At 43.9% G+C, this 22,665-nt stretch overlaps 1 protein-coding gene across 1 annotated transcript; it reads right to left on the bottom strand.

The window, feature by feature from the left end:
* Nucleotides 1–987: 987 nt before the first annotated feature.
* Nucleotides 988–21,475, bottom strand: GUCA1A (guanylate cyclase activator 1A). The gene is made up of 4 exons (XM_084848350.1): nt 21,278–21,475; nt 6,496–6,645; nt 4,364–4,454; nt 988–1,855 (listed from the first exon to the last, which is right to left on the bottom strand). The coding sequence occupies exons 1-4, from the start codon at nt 21,473–21,475 to the stop codon at nt 1,695–1,697; spliced, it is 600 nt and encodes a 199-aa protein (XP_084704476.1). The 3' UTR covers nt 988–1,694.
* Between the last annotated feature and the right edge of the window lie 1,190 nt (nt 21,476–22,665).

Here is a 22,665-nt window from a genome sequence, read left to right on the forward strand (position 1 = left end):
GCGAATGTCCCTCTCGGCGGCGGGTCCCGGCGGTGGTTCAGCGGGGGCAGCGGCCGGTCTTCTGACCAGCTGCCACCGCCGCCATTGCAAAATAAAAAAGTTAAAAAACACCCGTGATAGGCTACGTAACGATTTACGTAGCCTATCACAGCTAGATTTCCAAAGTCAGCCATGATAGGCTACGCAAATCGTCACGTAGCCTATCATGGGTGACTTTGAAAAAAAAAAGCGCGTACGCAAATGGCGGCGCCCATGGGGCGCCGCCATTTGCGTTCCTTAGTTTGGCATGTCTAGTCTACGTAAAGATTTACGTAGACTACGGCGAAAATAAGGGCAATGCAAATAGCGTCCCCTTATTTTCGCCGTAGTCTACGTAAATCTTTACGTAGACTAGATGTGCCAAACTAAGGAACGCAAATGGCGGTGCCCCATGGGCGCCGCCATTTGTGTACGCGTTTTTTTTTTCCAAAGTCACCCGTGATAGGCTACGTGACGATTTACATAGCCTATCACGGCTGACTTTGGAAATCTAGCCGTGATAGGCTACATAAATCGTTACGTAACCTATCACAGGTGTGTGTGTGTGTTTTTTACTTAACTTTTTTTTTTCGCGGCCAGGTAGACGGGGCGCTCCTCCCCAGCCTGAATTTTGGCGGCGAGGGATGGGGCGCCTCCCCCCCGGCCTGAATTTCAGCCGGGCGAGGCAGGGCGCCTCCCCCCCCTCGCCTGAACTTCGGGGGGAGAACCGAAGCGCCTCCCCCCCACCGCGAAGCAAGCTGCGGGACCAGGTAAGTCCCTTTCGTCCATCCCTAGATCTGCCAGCTAAGCATCTCCTTTCTTTTACATTCCTTCGCTTTACATATATTTTCCTCAAGCAGACGTGCCGGCAGTTGCCTCTACTTCCCAGGCAACCTTGTTGTCAGGAGCGCCCTAGCGGCCTCTTGCAGTCCCTTCCAATAGCCAACTCAGGACACAGACGACAAGGATGCTTTCCAAGGTTTTATTCCTTTATTATTTTATGACTCTTTCAGATCCTAATCACTAGCTACTAACCAAGGAACAGCAGTGGGGAAAGACAGCAGAATAGCCTAAGCTCCAGGTAAGGCAGTTGGTCCCCATTTGAAGGGGAACCAAGGGAAGACCCTGACCTTATGGGCTATGGAGAGATCCTCCCTCTTTCCCTTGGGTCCTCGGGACGCTACTGTTGTTTGAGCGCCAAACAAGCGGAGCGCCTCCTTTTGGTACCCTCCATCTGTCGCCGCTCCCTGCGTCTGTGCCGAGCGTCCAGCAAGCCCCCCACCAGTGCTCTCTCGCTGCCAGGGTCACTATCTATCCCAGGAATGCTGGCAGGAGGAATCTCTGCCAGCTGCTGTGCTTGTGAGAGAGGAGCGAGCTCCTCTCCCATGGATTGCTGTTCCTCCTCAGAATCAGAACTGCTCTGGGGCTCTATGGGCTCAGTTTCCACCCTGACACTTGGCCTCTTCATAAAGCATCAGCAACCATAATTCAGTGTGTCTCTGATTACACAGAAAAAGCATAAAAGCTTGCACTGGTTCTTTTTAGGATGATGTTCTAAAACAGAGTCCCCTGGATCCCTGCCCAATTTGTAGCCCTGATTTTTCTTTATATAACATTACATTTATTTAGCTTTTTCTGTTATTTAAAAAAAGCATATTGAAAAAATAATATATGGTCTATTTAGCCGCCTCTGCTGACTCTCCTGCTTCACCAGGATTCTTTCCATCATTCTGAATCATTCGAACAATGTGTTTCAGGTCCAGGCTACGGGTGAGGATGTCAAGTAGAACCACATCCTTCTGTACTCCATCCATGAATTCCTCCAGAGACAGCTCACCTACAGAAACACACAAAAGGATTCTGTTCATGTATACCCTGAAACAATGAATGGTATCTGATTTCATGCATAATGCAGGGCATGGAAATCCAACTAGTTATTTCTACATCATGCCTGCCATTTCTGCCTACATTTGATCATGTTTTTGAAAAAAATGCAGGATTTTGTTCCGTTTCCAAAGAACAGAGAATCTACTAATACCGTACGTCAGGATGCCACAGCGGTTAATCAGCTTAACTTTTAGGGTCTTCAGCACATCTAATATGAATCCACCATCTTCTCATCCATGTGGGAACAAATGATACTGCCAAGCGGAGCTACGAAGAAATCACATCAGACTTTGAAGCTTTGGGAAGGAAACTCAAGAACTTTGGGGCCCAGATAGTTTTCTCATCCATACTTCCAGTAGTTAGAAGAGGGACATAAAGGGAACGAAAAATACTCCAGGTGAATGACTGGCTACAAAGGTGGTGCCAACGAGAGAGATTTGGATTCTGGGATCACGGGCTATACTTCCTGGAAGATGGGCTGTTGGCAAGGAACGGGTGGCACCTCACAAAGGATGGGAAGACTGTGTTTGGCCACAGCATGAAGACCTTCATCAGGAGGGCTTTAAACTGAATCCTACAGGGAACGGAGATGTAAAGTTGGGGGTAACAATGGATGTAGGCTCATGCACTGCAACAGAGAGAACAGCTCTAATAGCGCCCAATAATAGTCTTCAGACACATGTAGGAAGAAAGCACATGGTCTTCGATGTCTATATACTAATGCCCAGAGTATGGGAAACAAACAGAACAAACTTGAACTCTTAATACAAGAGGGAAATTATGACTTGATAGGTATAACTGAGACTTGGTGGGATGACTCTCATGACTGGAATACAGCAATTGAAGGATATAACTTGTTCAAAAAGAACAGGAGGAACAGAAAGGGAGGTGGAGTTGCACTGTATGTGAAAAATACATATCTCTGCACAGAAATACAGGAGGATGAGCTTGGTAGCCCCATCAAGAGCATCTGGATCAAAATAAATGGAGCAAAGAATAAAAGGAACCTGGTAGTCGGAGTCTACTACCGGCCACCCAATCAAGGAGAAGACGAGGATGAAACTTATGAAAAGCAAATAGCCAATGTTTTAAGGAAGCATGAGGTAGTAGTAATGGGGGACTTCAATTACCCTGATATTTGTTGGGTGACAAATTCTGCAAAACATGGCCCTTCCAGGAAATTCCTGACTTGTGTGGTGGATAACTTCCTCCTACAGAAAGTAGAGGAAGGAACTAGAGGATCGTCTATCCTTGACTTGATCCTAACCAACAGAGATGACTTAGTGGATAAAGTAGCAGTTACAGCAACTCTGGAGGAAAGCGACCATGTTGTACTTGAGTTCTTGGTTCTAAGGGAAGCAAAAGCCGAGTGTGGTCAAACGCGTACCCTGGATTTTAGCAAAGCTGATTTTAATAAACTCAGAACAATGATCAGTAAGGTCCCATGGCAAGCGACTCTAATGAGAAAAGGAGTCCAAGATGGGTGGGAGCTTTTAAAAAAGGAAATTCTCAAGGCACAATTACAAACAATTCCAACAAGAAAAAAAAGGGAAGACAACAGAAGAAGCCAATGTGGCTTCACAACAAGCTTAGAGATGAGCTGAAAACAAAAAAGGACACATATAGGAAGTGGAAAGAAGGCCAAGCAACAAAGGAAAAGTACAGGCAGGTAGCACAGAATTGCAGGGATGGCATCAGGAAGGCTAAAGCTGAGAACAAGCTGAGGTTAGCGAGGGATGCTAAAAACAACAAAAAGGCTTTCTTCAGCTACGTGCATAGTAAAAGGCAGAGGAAAGAAATGGTTGTTCAGCTATTAAATAAGGATGGCAAAATGATAACAGATGACAAAGAAAAGGCAGAGGTGCTCAATTCCTACTTTGGCTCAATCTTCTCCCAAAAGAGGGTCTATGACCCCCCTGGCAAAGGCGATGTACAGGCTGAAGGGGCAGGATTGCAGCTTGAGATCAACAGGCACATGGTCAAGAAACACCTAATTACTTTGAATGAATTCAAATCTCCAGGGCCAGATGAACTGCATCCTAGACTAATAAAGGAACTGGCAGAAGAGCTCTCAGAACCACTGTTATCATCTACTCCAGAACTTTCCCAGGGATTGATGTCAGACTGACTGGTCTATAGTTCCCAGGTTCCTCCTTTTTACCCTTTTTGAAGATAGGGACAACATTAGCCCTCCTCCAGTCATCTGGCACTTCACTCGTCCTCCATGATTTCTCAAAGAGAATAGGCAGCATTTCTGAGAGTTCTTCTGCCAGTTCCATTATTACTCTAGGATGCAGTTCATCTGGCCCTGGAGATTTGAACTCATTCAAAGTAATTAGGTGTTCCTTGACCATATGCCTATCGATCTCAAGCTGCCCCTTTATGATGTGGCCAACCCATACTTTGGCTCTACTAATTTAAGGTAATGCCTCAGAGTGAACAGAAATGTTCTTCTTACCATCTCCATTTGTATCAATTTTATCAAACACCATGTTTGTGAATTCCTCAGCTGACATTACTTCTTGACATGGATTAATGGTACGAATTGCCTGCAGAAAATTGAGATGGAGAACACTGGATGAGCACAATTTTCAGATTTATGTATCTGTGACTAGTAGATAGATGACCCCATCCCCTAATGAAGTAGGAATCAACAAACTATCGTGCAACATTGCCCAATGAGAAATACAAACCTGTTTCTGACTTTAAATTTTAAAAAATCACATCAGAATATAATACATATTGGACAAAAAGTATCATCAGAATAACTAATGAGTCTTCATTCTAGATCCTATTTCAGGTTGAATTAAGATTGTGGACTCAACCAAGTCTGAGGTGTTATAACTTCTGTTCAGACTAAGCACTTTTGGTGGGAATCAGGAATAGCAGAAGGGAGCAAATTATTGTGCATATCCTTCTCCTAATTTCAGGTGCAAAGTCCCAGAGATCCACTTCACACTGAAGGGCTACACAGCTCCCACATTTTCCCACTGCGATGGACATCATAGGAGATTCAAGGTGGGGAAGATACATGCTCTCAGTAACAGTGGTGTTAATTTATCTTGCCTGATCATAGGTACACCCACTGGCATGCTATGAACTATCAGGGTATATACAATCTTAGTATAGCACTGTCTGTGTTTGAATACAATGTTAGTATTTATTCATGAGCAGGGAGCTTATATCATGAGGGGTACTCATGACAGTTCGCCCAGTGTATAACCACAGTGAGCTGTTATAAGGAAATTACCAACTAAATTAGAAGGATAATTGTTTCAATTGACTTAAATGATTTGTTCTCTGGGCAGCATTAAAATTCCTGTTTTAAGGTGCTTCACACATCAATTTGTTCTTAAATCTGTCAGTAATGTGAATGCACTCTACTTTTCATTGAAAGTATGTTCAATTTCTCTTCTGTATTCTATCCTACATTACCTATAGTGATACATGGCAGACAGAGGTGTTTCTACATTAAGCAAAAAACCCGCAAAAATCCACATCTTTTCCGGAGCTTCCTGCTTTCGGTTTCTTTTCAGGATGAGGAAGGGCTTCTTTACATGGCAGCCACATGGTTTGAACTGAGGGAGTGCTTTCCTCCCTGCCTGGCATGTGTGCAAAGGAATGAGGGCGGCTGGGGTTCTTGTTTCCGTAGCTTAACTTCTGCTGTACTCTTTTCTTGCAGCCCCCAGGAAACCTCTGATTTACTTCTGAGTAGACATAAAATGTAAGATTGTGCTGTAAGTCTGCAACCCTTGGTACACTTACGTGAGAGTAAACCCCCTTGAACTCAATGGGACTTATTTCTGAGTAGACATAAGATTGCCCTGTAAGTCCGCAACCCTTGGTACACTTACTTGGAAGTAAGCCCCACTAAACTTAATGGGGTGCTCTGAATCAACAGGAGGCGTTGCTTATGAGGTTGGTGGGGTGGGGGATCAGATGTGTCTCCCTTCATTGCAGGGAAGCATTTTACCCTCTTCTCCCTCCAACGGAGAAATGTGCTCAAGCATTTACATGGCAGACCCCTGGGAATCGAGGAAGGTCCTTCCTCAGCAAGACTTGAGACGAGGCAGGAGTTGCAATCAATAGGCGATTCTTGCCCTCACACCTGTCAAATCTGCTCCTGCACGCCCCGCTCCCATCTTAAATGCCTTCATCATCCTGACCACGCATGCGCCCAGCAACTGAAAACAAATGTTCCCAGGAGGCAGACACAGCGGTTTCTTCTTCCGCTATTGGAGAATTTAACAGGGAGGTCGTGGTGCTCCTGTTCTGTGGGCTGGAAAAAATACCTCATTTTTTGCTTTTGGGGAAAACACGAGATAGGCTGGAGGAAACGGCGGGAGACACCCCGTAGTATCATCTAAGACGCCCACAAACTTCCGTGACAGAGCCATCTCAGTAGCAGGATAAAAGCTCCGTGTGATGAACCCCAGAGTGTGAGAGGTTGATATGGTGTCTCCCCCCCCTGCCCCCCACTTTATATGAAAACAATCAATAGCAACTGTCTTATGGGATTTTCCAGGACAATCTACCAAATGCTATTAGCATAGTATTTAGCTGAGGGAGTTACTGTGGAATATAACTTACCTTAATAATGTTTAGTAATTCATCCCTGTCAATACAGCCGTTTCCATCCACATCATAGAGTTTGAAATACCACCTCAGCTTCTGTTCCACCTTCCCCTTCAGAACCAAGCTTAGAGCTGCCACATACTCCATAAAATCGATGTAGCCATCCTATTGAAGTACAAGAAGCAGCATGCCAGATGTATGAGTAAGCCACAGCCATGCTTATTGAATACTTTTGTGTCCGTCTTATATCTTGCAACAACCACACCTACGCCTTCAGTACATGGGTAAATAGTCTTGCAGAAAACATTTTCAGTGGGAAACGTCAAAGCCAACTGCACTTGCCATCATGCATTCTTGAAGACTTTTAACACCTTGCTACTATTCATCCTGTGATCCTTTTTCTATATTGAGTTTCCCATGGGCCTAGTTTCTGTCATAGTAGAGTATCTCAACTTTTTCAAAGCAAGTGTCATCACAATCCTACTGTAAAGCTGGGCAGAGGTATTAGTTATTATGCCTGACATTACATAGGATGAAACAGACACCGAAAACAGGTTTCTGAAGTCCCCAGCACCACCTTTATTCAGTAGTTCTAGGAAAACAGCTGACATGGTACATGATGGCATAAACATTTTTCTATGGTGACTTCATATTAATTTTCTGACTGATGTGTCACAGACAAGTGGTAGGATCTCAGCATACCATCTCCCAGATTTAAAGGAACTGGTAGGCCAAGATAGCACACTTGTCTGTGACATTTCAGAACATACTACATACGTCATATTCACCACACCAAAAAAAATAAGCCTGTGATGGTTTCACTACCTTAGCTATTCATATGAACCTCCTCTCCAGTGCCCTTTCCTTATTTGATCATTTTACATAGGAATAAACCCCGTCCACAAGCTCATTGACTGCATTTGCTGTATTTCCTACACCCCTACGATTCTGAGACTACTGTTGTGAAGTAATGTAAAAACTATTCTAAAAAAATGGACACAAGGCTAATAGTGCAATCCTATAATGTCTACTCAAATGTAAGTCCCACTGAGTTCAATGGGGCTAACTCCGAAGTAGGTGGATATTTGATTGCAGCCTGAGAGTATGATTGCACTTCTATTTTGTATGTTTTAATTTTGTTGTAAATCACCTTAAATCTCTTTAGAGAAATGCATATAATAATAATAATAATATGTCAAGCTACAAGAAATAGCTGCTGTAAGAAATGATAGTAAACCTAGTGAAAAACACTTCCCCAAATAACAAATAGATTTATTGTACCTACAGATCTCTTCAAGTACAAAGATTTTTCTCAACAGAGTAAGAAAACTGGGACTCATAGTATGTCCTGTGATTAGAGCTTAGTTTTTTCTTGTGGTCAGTTCATTGCTAAATTGAGTCTTTTAACGGAATATAGTAACATTTCAAATCACAGGATAAATCAGATGTACACAGATGGACTCTAATGGATAGTGTCTTTGCAATTCCTTTGGCTGCTAATGAGACTGTTGTAAAGATCTCAAAAGGAAAAGAGCAACCATAATCATATTCAAAACAAAGTAACTGTTCTTTTGTTAAACCAAGTTCTTCGTCCAGAAATCTCCTCACAGTTAGTTTCACTTTCAACCTTGGTGATTTGTGCCTTTGTCCTTGCACTTTATTTTGTTTTGACACTATATCCTCAACATGTGTTGCCGTGATACATAAAGAGATTCTGGTCTTGGCCAGGATTTTCAAGGCGCTTTTTAAGAAGTTATATATCAGGATTAAGGTGTATTTGCAGAAATTCCTCCAGGAATTGCAGGAAGGTTTATGTGCACCTGTTCAGACATTCTGGAACAACTCAAACCATGCTTGTTTTTACATTATTGATCTGATAATAACTAAAAATTAAAACATATTTTATGCTTCCATTATGTTTCAAATACACAATAGCACAATACAAATTCCTATGAGGTGTGCTCTGACATCAACTCAGCCTATTGCCTTCAGGATCACAAATGGCTAATCTGCTTTAGTCTACAGACACTTTATTCTAAAACCAGTTTAGGTTTTAGCGATGTTGAACCCAATTACCGGACTGGATTTCCTGTATGTCGATTTATTCATCAGGGTTGGGATTCAAAGAACCATGCAGCTAGTTCCACATGGTCAATTGGGCTTTCAATTTGTGTTGTTCAAATAGTAGTCCTTCATGGCAAATCATTTTGTAACTGAGTACACTTTTAATAAAACGTTTTAAAAACCCACTGGGCCAAGCACAGCCCTTGCATATGCTTCAAGTAGCTCTTTGGACTTCTGTAAAGGGGTTTATTTAGTGTCCCTCTTTGCTGACTACCACATCACTTCCATTCTTGTTTGACATCTTTGAAAAGGCATAACATTTGTTAAGTGGAATTTAAGGCTTCAGTTTTTGCTTGGAGGTAAATACATGAAAATTTTGTGGGATTTACATTCAAATAAATATGTTTTATGTTTCGGTATACATGTTACTTATGCTTTTCAAAACCTATATTTAATCTCATTTGCCCAATTATTCTTATTCTGCCTGATCTTGAGAGTTCTTATTCAGAAACAAGAGTTTTATTTGACATGGTATTTTTGCTTTGGCCAAGTCTGAAGATTAAAAGATCTGGCAACTCTAAATGTGAGTGGCAAAGCTGGCGATTATTCCTATGATGTCATAAGTAGGAGGTTAGATTTATTTTCTCCCTAAACTCTAAGGTGAAACTGCCCCATGCAGTGGAATAATTACATTGCTACATGTAGCAATGGATGCAAAGTTCAAATGTTTAAATCATAAAGCAGAAGGAATGAGCAAGTTTCACTGCACAAAGAAACATCCACACTAAGGAACTGGTTCTTTTCTTTTTTTTAATACTAATTTCAACTGGTGCCATTCATGATGCTCATGCCATAAGCAAGAACAGAAAATAAATCCTGAAGTTGATCAGTTCTCTAACACTGGCCTCCATCAACTGACACCGTAATTTCTCTCAAGATCATGGGATTATACCATCCTATGTCCAGTTGTACAGCTGTAAGTCCCATTGATTTCAGTGGGCTTTAGGACCATGATAAAGATTTTTAAGCAAGGGGCTTATACTATGTCCACTGTGATCAGATGAAATTATGCATGCAGGCTAAGAAGTTCTCATGGATGTTTGTTCAATGGCCCAACACAATTATTTCCTTAATCCCTCATCCTAAGAGTTTGTTAAATGAATGAAAACCGTATTAGCTAAAGCAGAGACAATGATGCAGTCTCATGCTCATTCATGCCTAAATTATAAACAGCTGTGTTCCCAATATCTACAGAGGTTATGTCTCCTTGAAATACGTGCGACTTACTTCTGTGCGTGCTTCGTATCATGATGCAGAGAGACCCATTGTGCAAATTCTTGCTCAATCTGGTACCTGTGTTGGTAATTGTGTTTGAGTGATGGTATCTAATGAATGTTTTGACAAACATTGTGAATTAGGTAATCCTGAATACTCAACTGAAGTGCGTAGTCTTTTAGCTTTGGTATTTTAAATCTGTATTTTAAATCTCTGCATTGCTACTAGGATTTATTCTGCTTGTATGTTATATTGTGGTTTTAATGCTTTTATATTTCATATTATTTTATCCTGTGCTTTATGGTTTTAATTTTTCTGAACTGCCCAGAAAGCTCCGGCTATTGGGCGGTATAGAAATGAAATAAATAAAAAAATAAAAACAACAATAATAAAAAAATAAAATAAACCAATGCTCATTTATGCAGAGAGAGAGAGAGAGATGTTGGACATTCTGTATGTGTTTTTGTCAGTAATGAAAAACCATTACTAGAATAAGCCAAATATAATATCAGTTTCAACAATCAACTGTTGCATAATAAAAATTAATGTCTGTAACTGTTAATTTCAAATTAAATGTTGCTCTGAGTACTGAGCTCAGGAAAAGAGTAATACATCCATACTTTAACCATTTATGTTGTGGCCCAACAAATATTTCTGAAATGATTTTAAAGATTCAAATGAAATAAACAGCAACTTTTGGATGCTATTAAAGTATTATACTAATATGTCTCCTGTAGTTGCCTTTGATAGAAACAATAGTGTAAATCTGCTGGCAAGGGTGTCTTTTTATACAGGCAGATAATTTTTAATAGGAGATTTTAGCAGCCAAGATTCCTGTGAATTAGTAGTGGACAGTTGTGCACACTGTACAGGGGGAAATGCGTAAACCAAATTTTCCAGTTTGAAAAAATGTAATTTATTTATTTTTAATTAAAAGTGATGCTTGATAACTTCTCATAATTACAAAATGGACAATTTGTTGTTGTTGTTGTTCAGTCGTGTCTGACTCTTCGTGACTCCATGGACCATAGCATGCCAGGCCTTCCTGTCCTGCGCTCTCTCCCGGAGTGTGCTCAAGTCCATATTCATTGCATTGGTGATACTATCTAGCCATCTCATCCTCTGCCATCCCCTTCTCCTTTTGCCTTCACTCTTTCCCAGCATCAGGGTCTTTTCCAGTGACTTTTCTCTTCGCATTAGGTGGCCAAAATATTTCAGCTTCAGTATCTGTCCTTCCAATGAGCAGTCAGGGTTGATTTCCTTTAGGATGGACTGATTGGACCTCCTTGCAGTCCAGGGGACTCGTAAGAGTCTTCTCCAGCACCACAGTTCGAAAGCATCAATTCTTCAGCGCTCAGCCTTCCTTATAGTCCGGCTCTCACAGCCATACGTTGCTACTGGGAAAACCATAGCTTTGATTAGACGGACCTTTGTCGGCAAGGTGATGTCTCTGCTTCTTACTATGCTGTCTAGGTTTCCTATAGCTTTCCTCCCAAGGAGCAAGCGTCTTTTAATTTCATGGCTACAGTCACCATCTGCGGTGATCTTGGAGCCCAAGAAAATAAAATTTGTCACTGCTATGCCATGATGTTCGTTTTTTTAATGTTGAGTTTCAAACCAGCTTTTGCACTCTCCTCTTTCACCCTCAACAAGAGGCTCTTGAGATCCTCTTCGCTTTCTGCCATTAGGGTGGTATCATCTGCGTATCTGAGGTTGTTGATAATTCTCTCGGCAGTCTTAATTCCGACCTATGATTCATCCAACCCGGCATTTCTCATGATGTACTCTGCATATAAATTAAATAAGCAGGGTGACAATATACAGCCTTGTCGTACTTCTTTCCCAATTTTGAGAATTGGGACATCGGTTGTTCCATGTCCGGTTCTTATTGTTGCTTCTTGACCCTCGTACAGGTTTCTCAGGAGACAGGTAAGGTGGTCTGGTACTCCCATCTCTTTCAGAATTTGCCACAGTTTGTTGTGATCCACACAATCAAAGGCTTTAGCGTAGTCCATGAAGCAGAAATAGACTTTTTCTGGAACTCTCTTGCTTTTTCCATGATCCAGCGAATGTTGGCAATTTGATCTCTAGTTCCTCTGCCTCTTCGAAACCCAGCTTGTACTTCCGGTAGTTCTCAGTTCAAGACTGCTGAAGCCTAGCTTGTTGGATTTTGAGCATCACCTTGCCGGCATGTGAAATGAACGCAATTGTACAGTAGTTTGAACACTCTTTGGCATTGTCCTTCTTTGGAATTGGAATGTAAACTGACCTTTTCCAGTCTTGTGGCCACTGTTGAGTGTTCCACATTTGTTGGCATATTGAGTGCAGCACTTTAACAGCATCATCTTTTGAGATCTTAAATAGCTCAGCTAGAATACTGTCATCTCCGCTAGCTTTGTTGTTAGTAATGCTTCCTAAGGCCCACTTGACTTCACTCTCTAGGATGTCCAGCTCAAGTTTGCTGACCACACTATCATGGCTATCAGGGACATTAAGATCTTTCCTGTATAGTTCATCTGTGTATTCTTTCCACCTCTTCTTAATCTCATCTGCTTCTGTTAGGTCCCTGCCTTTTTTGTCCTTTATCATGCCCGTCTTTGCACAAAACGTTCCCTTGATATCTCCGATTTTCTTGAAGAGATCTCTAGTCTTTCCCATTCTATTGTTTTCTTCAATTTCTTGGCATTGTTCATTTAAAAGGCCTTCTTGTCTCTTTTATTATTATTATTATCATTATCAAATTTATTAATCGCCCATCTGGCTGGTCACCCAGCCACTCTGGGCGATGTACAGCATATAATAAACAGTTTAAAACAATAAAATTCTACAATATAAACATTTTCTAAAAAACCCTAACCCACCCCAAATGCCTGCCCGAACAACTAAGTTTTTAATGCATGGCAGAAGCTCATTAAAGAGGAGGCATGGCGGAGTTCCCTAGGGAGGGAGTTCCACAGAGTGGGGGCCACCACAGTAAAGGCCCTCTCCCTCATCCCCACCAGTCTAGCTGTCCTGGCTGATGGGACAGAGAGAAGGCCATCCGAGGCTGATCTTGTTAAGCGGCCTGTCTGGTGTTGCTGGAGGCGCTCCTTAAGATAGGCTGGCCGGAACCATATAGGGTTTTAAAGGTCAAAACCAACACCTTGAATTTGGCCCGGAAAACAACTGGTAACCAGTGCAACTCCTTCAGCACTGGAGTGATGTGATCTCACCGACGGCTGCCTTTAATCAGGCGAGCCGCCGTGTTCTGTACCAGCTGCAGCTTCCGAACCGTCTTCAAGGTAGGGATGGGGGAGAATTTCTCCCCGAAACTTCGGGGGGCTGAGCGCCAATGCATTCGGCCCCCCGAAATCGGCGGTGAAATTCTCCGCCACCCCCCCCAAGATGGGACTTACCTTTCACGAATGTCCCTCCCGGCGGCAGTTCGTCAGGTCTTCGTCAGGGGCGGGGGCGGCAGCCGGTCTTTTGACCGGCTGCCGCTGCTGCCATTGCAAGGAAAGTTAAAAAAAAACAAACCACCCCTGTGATAGGCTACGTAACTATTAATGTGGCCTATCACGGCTAGATTTGCAAAGTCAGCCGTGATAGGTTACGTTAATCGTCACGTAGGCTATCACGGGTGACTTTGGGGAAAAAAAAAAAAAGCACGTACGCAAATGGCAGCCCCCACAGGGAGCCGCCATTTGCGTTCCTTATTTGGTCCCTGTAGTCTACGTAAAGATTTACGTAGACTACGGCGAAAATAAGGGCAATGCAAATAGCGTTGCCCTTATTTTCGCCGTAGTCTACGTAAATCTTTACGTAGACTACAGGGACCAGATAAGGAACGGGAATGGCGGCTCCCTATGGGGGCCGCCATTTGCGTACGCGCTTTTTTTTTTTTCCAAAGTCACCCGTGATAGGCTACGTGACGATTAACGTAACCTATCATGGCTGACTTTGCAAATCTAGCCGTGATAGGCTACGTTAATCGTTACGTAGCCTATCACGGGGGTGGTTTTTGTGTTTTTTTTTCGCGGCCGGGTAGATGGGGCGCTTCTACCCGGCCTGACTTTCGCCGTCGAGGGAAGGGGCGCCTCCCGCCCGGCCTGAATTTTGGCCGGGCGAGGCGGGAAGCCTCCCCCCCCTTGCATGAACTTCAAAACCGCGAAAAAAGCTGCGGGACAAGGTACGTCCCTTTCGTACATCCCTACCAAGGGTAACCCCACGTGGAGCGCATTACAGTAGTCTAAACGAGAGAAGACCAGGGCATGTACTACCGATGGGAGCAGATGGTCGGGAAGGAAGGGGCGCAGCCGCCCTATTAGATGGAGTTGATACAGTGCTGTCCGGCTCACAGCTGACACCTGAGCCTCCATGGACAGCTGGGAGTCCAAAATGACCCCCAGGCTGCGGACCTGGTCTTTCAAGGATAGCTGTACCCCATTCAACACCAGGTCGAAATCCCCCAGCCTCCTCTTGTCTCCCACCAAAAGTACCTCGGTCTTGTCAGGGTTCAGCTTCAGCTTGTTCCTCACCATCCAGCCACTCACCGTCTCCAGACATTTGGACAGGGATTCTACAGCCAACCTTGGTGAAGATTTGAATGAGAGGTAGAGCTGCATGTCATCCACATATTGATGACACCGCACCCCAAACCTCCTGATGATAGCCCCCAGTGGCTTCACATAGATGTTAAATAGCATTGGGGAGAGGCCACATGTGAATGGCCACGGGTCCGAAACCTCCTCTCCCAGTGCTACCCCCGGTACCTGCCAGAGAGGAAGGACTGGAACCACTGCAATACGGTGTCTCCAGTGCCCAACCCCTCCAGGCGGTCCAGGAGGATACCGTGGTCAACGGTATCAAAAGCCACTGAGAGGTCGAGGTGAACAAGGAAGGAGCATTCACCCCTGCCCAGAGCCCTCCTCATATCATCCACCAAGGCGACCAAGGCCCTTTCTGTCCCATGCCCAAGCCTGAAGCCCAACTGAAATGGGTCTAGATAATTAGTTTCTTCCAAGTGTGCCTTCAACTGCATCGCCACCACCCGCTCAATCACCTTGCCCAAAAATGGCAGATTTCAGACTGGCCGAAAGTTGTTCAGAACTTGGGCATCCAAGGAGGGCTTCTTTAAGAGCGGTCTTATCACTGCCTCCTTGAGGGCTGATGGCATCACTTCCTCCTCAAGGGAGGCGTTCACCACCGCCCTGATCCCCTCACCCAGTCTCTCTCTGCAGCCCATAATGAGCCAAGATGGGCAAGGATCAAGTAAGCAGGTGGTTTGCCTTACAGATGAAAGCACCTTGTCCACTTCATCAGGAGGAAGAAGCTGGAACCGATCCCACAAAACTGGTTTGCTACAGGCCGCCTCTTGCTCACTAACTGTATCCACGCGTGTGGAGTAACACTCCTAATCTGATCAATTTTATCTGCAAAGTGCCTTGCCAAGGCCTCACAGGAGGTCTTAGAATGTTCCAGTGGTTCAGGAGCCACAGGACCGACCAGGCTCCGGACCACTTGGAACAGCCTCCTGGGACAGCACTCTGCAGATGCGATAGAGGCAGCATAATATTCCTTTTTTGCTGCCTTCACTGCCACATGATAGGCTGAAGACACAGCTCTAGCCCGTGTCTGATCGTCTTTGGAGCGAGATTTCCGCCACCGGCGCTCTAGCCGTCTCACCTCCTGTTTCAGAGCTTGTAACCATGGATTGAACCATGGTGCAGTCTGAGCCCTGTTCAGGGGGAGAGGGCGTTTTGGAGCCACCTGATCTAATGCCCCAGTGATTGCAGCATTCCAGCCACCCACCAGGGTCTCGACCGAGTGGCCGTTGGTGTGCCCCAGAGAATCCCCAAGCGCGTTCAGGAATCCATTCCGATCCATAAGACACCTGGGGCGGACCATTTTAATGAGTCCTCCACCCCTGAGGAGGGGTTGTGGAACCGAGAAGTCTAACCTCACCAGATAGTGATCTGACCATGACAAGGGGGTGGTGGATATACCCCCGACTTCCAGATCACTCCCCACTTCTCCAGACACAAACACAAGGTCTAGTGCATGACCGGCTACATGGGTGGGCTCAGTTAGAATATGGTGGAGATCTCAGGAAGCCATGGTCTCCATGAAGTCCCGAGGTGCTCCTGTGAGGATGGCCTCTGAATGTACGTTGAAGTCCCCCAACACCAATAAGTTAGGGGACTGTACACGCACATCAGAGACCACCTCAAACACCTCGGCCAGGGAGTCAGTCACGCAGCAGGGTGGACGGTACACGAACAGAATCCCCAGACTGCCCTTTGGGCCCAACCTCCAGGACATGCACTCAGCAACCTTGGACTCCCGGAGAGGGGGTCTGGTGAAGACCAAGGACTCTCGGTAGATAACGGCCACTCTCCATCCTCGATCCGCAGCCCTCGGCTGCTGTGCATACGAAAATCCAGCTGGACACATGGCTGCAAGGGTTGGAGCAGCAGCCTCGGCCAGCCAGGTCTCCGCAATACATGCCAGGTCTGTACCCTCATCCAGGATCATGTCATGGATGAGGGAGGTTTTCTGGGTAACAGACCTGGCATTGCAGAGCAGCAAACGAAGGCCAGAAGATGGAGTCACGCCTCCCCCAGCCATCCTTTGGCTCTGGACAGGCCTGGAGCAGGGGACAGATACTACACATCTCCCTCTTGTTCCCCTTACCTGGCATGGCCTGCCCCTAGCGCTGCACCAGCGCCTGCTGCCCAGCCTCGGTATGTTCTGGCCCCCAACACTCCCCCCACTGCCTCCATCCGGTGGACACATGCCCCCTCGCTCCAGCCTATCAGGCAGGCTACCCACCCCTAAAAACACAACATAATCCCCCCAAAATTAAAACCACCACAACAACAAACAATTAAAAATCCCCTTAAAAATAATGCCAGGCAGGAAGGCCTGGCGGCGGCGGCGGCGGCTGCAGCAGCAGCAGCGGCGGCTGCAGCAGCAGCAGCAGCAGCAGCAGCAGCAGCAGCAGCAGCAGCAGCAGCAGCAGCAGCAGCAGCAGCAGCTCTTCCCCGGTGGTGGTGGTGGTGGCTTCTCCTGCAGGCCCTGGCTCTCCCAGGCCACCTCAGCCAGCCAGCTTATGTAGCCCCTCCAGGGAGGGGCAGGTGGAGCAGCACAGCTGGCTTCGTACCTGGGGGCCTGGTCCTGCAGGGACTGGCGGTCTGCCAGGCAGAAGTCCACGGGGAAGGCCCGGTGGTGTTGGTGGTGGCGGCAGCAGCCGCAGCAGGAGCAGGCCCGGCAGCAGCAGGAGTCTCTCCTTGCTATTCTCTGGAACTCTGCATTCAGTTGGGTATACCTTCCCCTTTCTCCCTTGCTTCCCTTCTTTCCTCAGCTACTTGTAAAGCCTCATCAGACACCACACTCTGCACATGCTCAGGGAATGGACAAAATGAAGAATAAACATACCAGGGAATATGAAGAACTATACTCTTCTATTATGTGTGTGTGTGTGTGTAGAATCTCCCTGTGTGTGAATCTGGGGGGGTGGGGTGTTCCCCAGGGAACAGCTGGATTGAGGGAGATTCCACACACACACACACACACACACTGGAAGAATATAGTTCTTCATATTCCCTGGTATGTTTATTCCTCATTTTGTCCATTCCCTGAGCATGTGTAGAGTGTGCTTTTTATTCAAACAAATAGAAGGTTGCTGATCTTTCCCTTCATGCTGCATTTGTATAAGTATGACTGCTTCAGAAAGAACTTTCCATTATACTGTTTCTTTTTCTTCATGAGTTTCATAACAGAAGTATGGTGTAGTGGTTAGAGTCCAGCCCAAAGTCACCCAGTGAGATAACTAACAGGAGGTTTGATCATGAGCTGCATGTGGAAATACAAAGCTGAGCTGGGGGCAAGTGGGGTGCTGACATGTGTAGGAGTAAGTCGCACTGAACTCAGTGAGACTTACTTCTGAGTAGACATGCACAGAGTTGGTTCTCCTCTCCATTTTAGCCTCAGAACGTCAACAACAACACTGGATGTGGAAATATAAAGCTTAGCAGGGAGAATAATACTTCGTGCAGGGCTCCAGACCGGCATGGTCATTTTAAAAGGTTTTTTCTTTCTTTAAAACAGCGTTGCTTTAAACAAAGAGTGCATCGCTCAGGCACACCTAGGACAGCCTTCTTTTGGGAAGCCCCTAGGAGGAGGAAGTGTTTTGGCTGAAAGTAATTACTCCATGTCTCAGGGCAGGGGAAAAAATACGTAAATATCTACGAAAAACAGCCTTTCTTACGGAAGTTATGCAGACTCATGGAGATGGCTGGGCACCAGAATTATGGTTGTCGGTACGGATTTATCTTCGTAATTTTTGGAGCGTAAAAAAAAGAGGAGAATTCCGGGGGCTTGTGAACGACGGTATGGAGCACTGGCCGCAAACTGCGGAAGTCAAGCGGCACGGAAGGTACACAATTCGTACATCCCTACTTTTTGCACACAAAACATGCGAGCATGCCCCATCTGAAGCTCCAAACGTGAGTGCCAGCATGAGCACGTCTGCCAAAAATATCCCAAAAATTGTCGAACATGCTTGCGTTCGTTTCATTCCTGATTCCCAGTACAATTTGCATAAATTTCCTTCGTAGACTGAATAAACCCCGCTTTAGTCTATTGAGGAATTTGGGCCAATTTGGAGAAACTTGTGCAAATCTCCCATTTGATTCTTGCTCGATTTGTACAAGTTTCCCACTTGCGCAGAGCGATCAGCAATTGCAAATGCAAATGGGAATCAGGCACAAGATGAATGGCAAGATGCTGTGCGGAGAATCCTGCTGATCTTGAACACTGCTCGTTCCCCCTTCCCTATTGTTAACGGGAAGATTAAGTACCTACTCAAGTTTTTTCCAAAATCGTGCAACAGAAGAAGTGTCTAATTTTGGCTAGATCACACCAACAATCCACATTTTTCTCATGCAACTAGACTATATGTGAGAAGACTAATTTTTGTGGGATTCCTTCCTTGCATATTGTAGTAAGACATAATTACATTTGCTTCCAATTCAGCTATGAAAAGTTTACCGTATGGGTGGCATTCATTTCATCTGAAGAAAAACCTAGATTAGATTTGTGCATTACATAAATCCCATCTAAGCCTCCTTCAAGGACTTAAGACAAAGGGAAAGAGGAGATCAGTAGAATCCTAACTATGGGGCTAGCCCTTGATATCAGATTATTTAAAACAACAGTGTAGGAGTGATTAAACCTGGATATGCCTCCATCTTTCATACTGTATATATGGGCACAGAATCTTCCTTTCTTTGCATTAACCTCCTTTAAGGAGAACTTTGTTCCTGCCATGAAAGAGAGAGAGAGAGAGAGAGAGCTAAAACATTTGAGGTTCTTTAGGGACTAGAACGGAACAGCAGACTTCCTGTGATGTTCCAAACTGTATTTGTAACTCTCCTGAGTTGCAGCTTTGTGTTTGTGTGGTGGTGGTGGTGGTGGTGATGTCGTATTGAGGTGAATGCTTTCAAGAAATACAAATTCAAAGTATTCAGTTGCACAAAACTAGTTGAGCAGACTGAATCCTGTGCTAGGTATATACAGAGTTCTGTTAGACCAGAGAAGTAACCCCTCTATTCTGTTCTCTCTGATGACAATTTTCAGATAAAGGTGTGCTTCAACCTGCACCACAACTTGAACATACTACCATATCCTCAAATAATTACCTGCTCTCTAATAGCTTAAAGTGACTTCCTGGAAGCAGAAGATTTTAATATAATTCACATTTATTTTAAACACTGGCAATTTTGTCTAATCTCTCATTGTCAAACCCATGGACCCCATCTCCGTTTTTAAACTAACTACAGTGTGTGAGTGTGTGTGTACATACAATATATATAAAATGGCCAGTTGACTTATGAACCCTGTGGAACATAATTTACTGTATCACTAAGTACTCAGGCCTAATGAAGACCACCCATTATCCACGTCTCTGTAGCTAGTGTTCACTTCTCTGGCTCAATGTCTGGTGAATTCATTGTCCTTTTGCCTTTGTCCACTGAAAGAGCCTCATTAGAGACAATGCACTAAAGCCAGGAACTCTTTGGGGACTCCTTGAAAGGGTTTTGCTGCAGTTCAATCAGTGTTGCACAGGCACAGAGATTCATGAGAATAAATGGCTCTAGTGCAAGGCTAACGCAAAGAAAAAGCCAGCACTGGTGCTTTGACGTCAGCAGACTGATTCCGCATTTATACACTTGTTAAATAATAAGCAGGATTTGTTCCTAGAATCTTACGCCTATAAAATAATCCTTGCAGGGCCCCTTGTCCTGAAAGCTCCTTACAAAGCGATCTAAATCTGGTTCACCATCACTTCACATGTTAAGAAGTGATGTTAAATAAGCTAATACAGGTATGAAATCAGAATAATATAGCAATATTGACCACAGGACGGCAGGAACTAGTATTCTAGCGTCTTCTTTTTTTTGTTTTAAAAAATAGCTTATCTGAGATCATTAGAAGTATCTTTACAGTTGTCTCAAGTGTTGTATGATCAGAATATTCTTATAGGGCATCAGGAATAATAGGAACATTGCTTTGGAGATACATTTAACAGAGGTTTTGGTACAAATGTTAAAAAAGGTTCATTTGAGGTTTTCTGATTCAAGAAGTTATTTTTATTTAGCATAGTCTTTTAATATTTGTAAAATAAAGATATGGGTTTTAATAATAAACAATAAAACTGGCTTTAAAAGCTACAGTATTTTTCATCGCTTTCCAAATGAAAGTGATTTGTGGTCACACATTATTAGAAATTATGGAGCATACAAGGAAAAGGAAATGACAAATGAGAAAAACAAGCAACCCCTCATGTTTTGTGGTTAGCTTGCAGTATATATCCAGGCATTCAATTTCTCTTGATTTGCCATGTAGTTAGGCAGTCCTAGGCACAGGGCTTGGGGAACAGCAGGTGTATTTGTTTAAATCTCCATCTAACCCAGCCTTCCCCAGCCTGGTGCCCTCCAGATATGTTGAACTATGATTCCCATCATCCACAGCCAGCATTGCCAGTAAGGATGATGGAGATTGTAGTCTAAGATGTCTGGACGGCACCAGATTGAAGAAGGCTGATCTAACCCAACAGAAAACTTAAATGATTGAACTAACCATTGTAACCAGAGTATTTCTGAAAAGATCCATCTAGCATATCCATAATAGTAGTAATTTAGAGGACTGCAAAAGTTTGTACAAAGTATGCAAAATTCAATTCAAATTCAAAATGCTAACATGTGTTTGAGTGAAAGGCAGCTTATAGCCCATTTTCACAGAAACAAATTACTGTTCTATACATCAAAGTAAAAAATGCAGAGAACAACACATGCAGATCGTTCATATGTCATTTTATACCCATTTGTATTATAAATCTGAATAATGGCCACATACTTACATGTATGTGCATTATGTATATATACAGAATATTGTCTGGTTGCAATTGATTACTCACCTTATTAAAGTCAAATGTCTCAAACATTTGTTCAATGTATTCGTTTGATGATGGGCTCAGGTTTTTCAAGCCAAAAAACTGTTTGAACTCATGCAGGGTAAGTTGCCCTGAGGGACACTCGGTCATAAACTTCTTGTACCATTGGTGGCACTCAGTGGTACTCAGTTCCTCAACAGATTTTCCATCCATGTTCCCCATTTTGAAACAAAAGTGGTGGGCACGGCTGTCAAGAACAGCAGAATTCTTATAAAGAGTTTTCCTTTTAAAAATATAAAAGTAGGTGGTATGAAACGTATAGCGCAAAGAAAGCAGCAAGCCTTCTAAAGTCTGCTAAAAATCATGAATGATGGGAAGATGCAAAAACTTTCCTTCCTGAAAACATTTCGTACTCGCAGGAGTTTTAAAATGGCAAATACCTCTTCAAAGAAGCTCCTGATATTTAAGTACCACTAAATCCTCCTCCAACCAATGAGGGAAGAGCCCTATGATGGGATCCCAAAAAGGGCATGGGAAGTTCAGTGCAAAAATAGAAAAGCAGAAAAATGGGCAGGAGTCTTGCAGATTATGGGCCCCGGCAGGAGATTAAAATGGCAGGATTTACCTGAAGATAGCATAAGCATCTAATCCACTTCACTTTTGATTCTGACAGCCACATGAATGGTGATGGCAACAGGGGAGAGGATGGGGAGATACTTCTATTGTCTTCCACTGTTTCCTGTCATTCCCTTGTGGAATCCTAGGGTAGGAAGGGACCAAAAACCTGTCTACTCAAATCATCAGCTGTGAAGCACGATCCCTACCCCTCATCCTATCTACAATATGTTTCACAGATCAACCTACAGAGTTGGAGATTGTGCCTTAGGCAGAGAGCTAATGCATGGCAGAAGCATCCCAAGAGAGCAACTGTTACAGAGATATCTTTTAAAAAGAAAAGAAAAAAATAAGCCACACAATTAGGTCAAGAGCAAAACCAAAACAAAACCATGGCTAAAGGTTTTTCAATAATGATCAGGAACTTGAGCTTGAAGAGTCAATGAAAGCCATTTTGCTTTTAGCCAGAAAAGGCCCGTTTTTGCTATTTTTTTGTTAACGGTGGACAATACAAATGAGTCAAATGGAAAAAAAATGGAAAAAAAAGAGCAATAACTAGTGTGATCCAAAGATTGTACATCCTTATGATAACTGCCTCTTATACTAGGAGAAAGCATATTATATCATTTATAGTAGTGATGAGACTAAGGAAATTGTTAGCATCTCTCTTTCTGCCTTGTCACTAGTCCAAAATGTGTGTTAGTCCCAAAAGCCTTGCACACCAGTTCTAGCAAGCCCTGCCACATTACTGAACATTGGAGGACAAATATGAGTAATGTACAATTATTGGAAGATAT

Source organism: Heloderma suspectum, chromosome 4 (assembly GCF_057233095.1).
Source record: "Heloderma suspectum isolate Gila_16-S chromosome 4, 16-S_ref, whole genome shotgun sequence".
Taxonomy (NCBI): Eukaryota; Metazoa; Chordata; class Lepidosauria; order Squamata; family Helodermatidae; genus Heloderma; species Heloderma suspectum.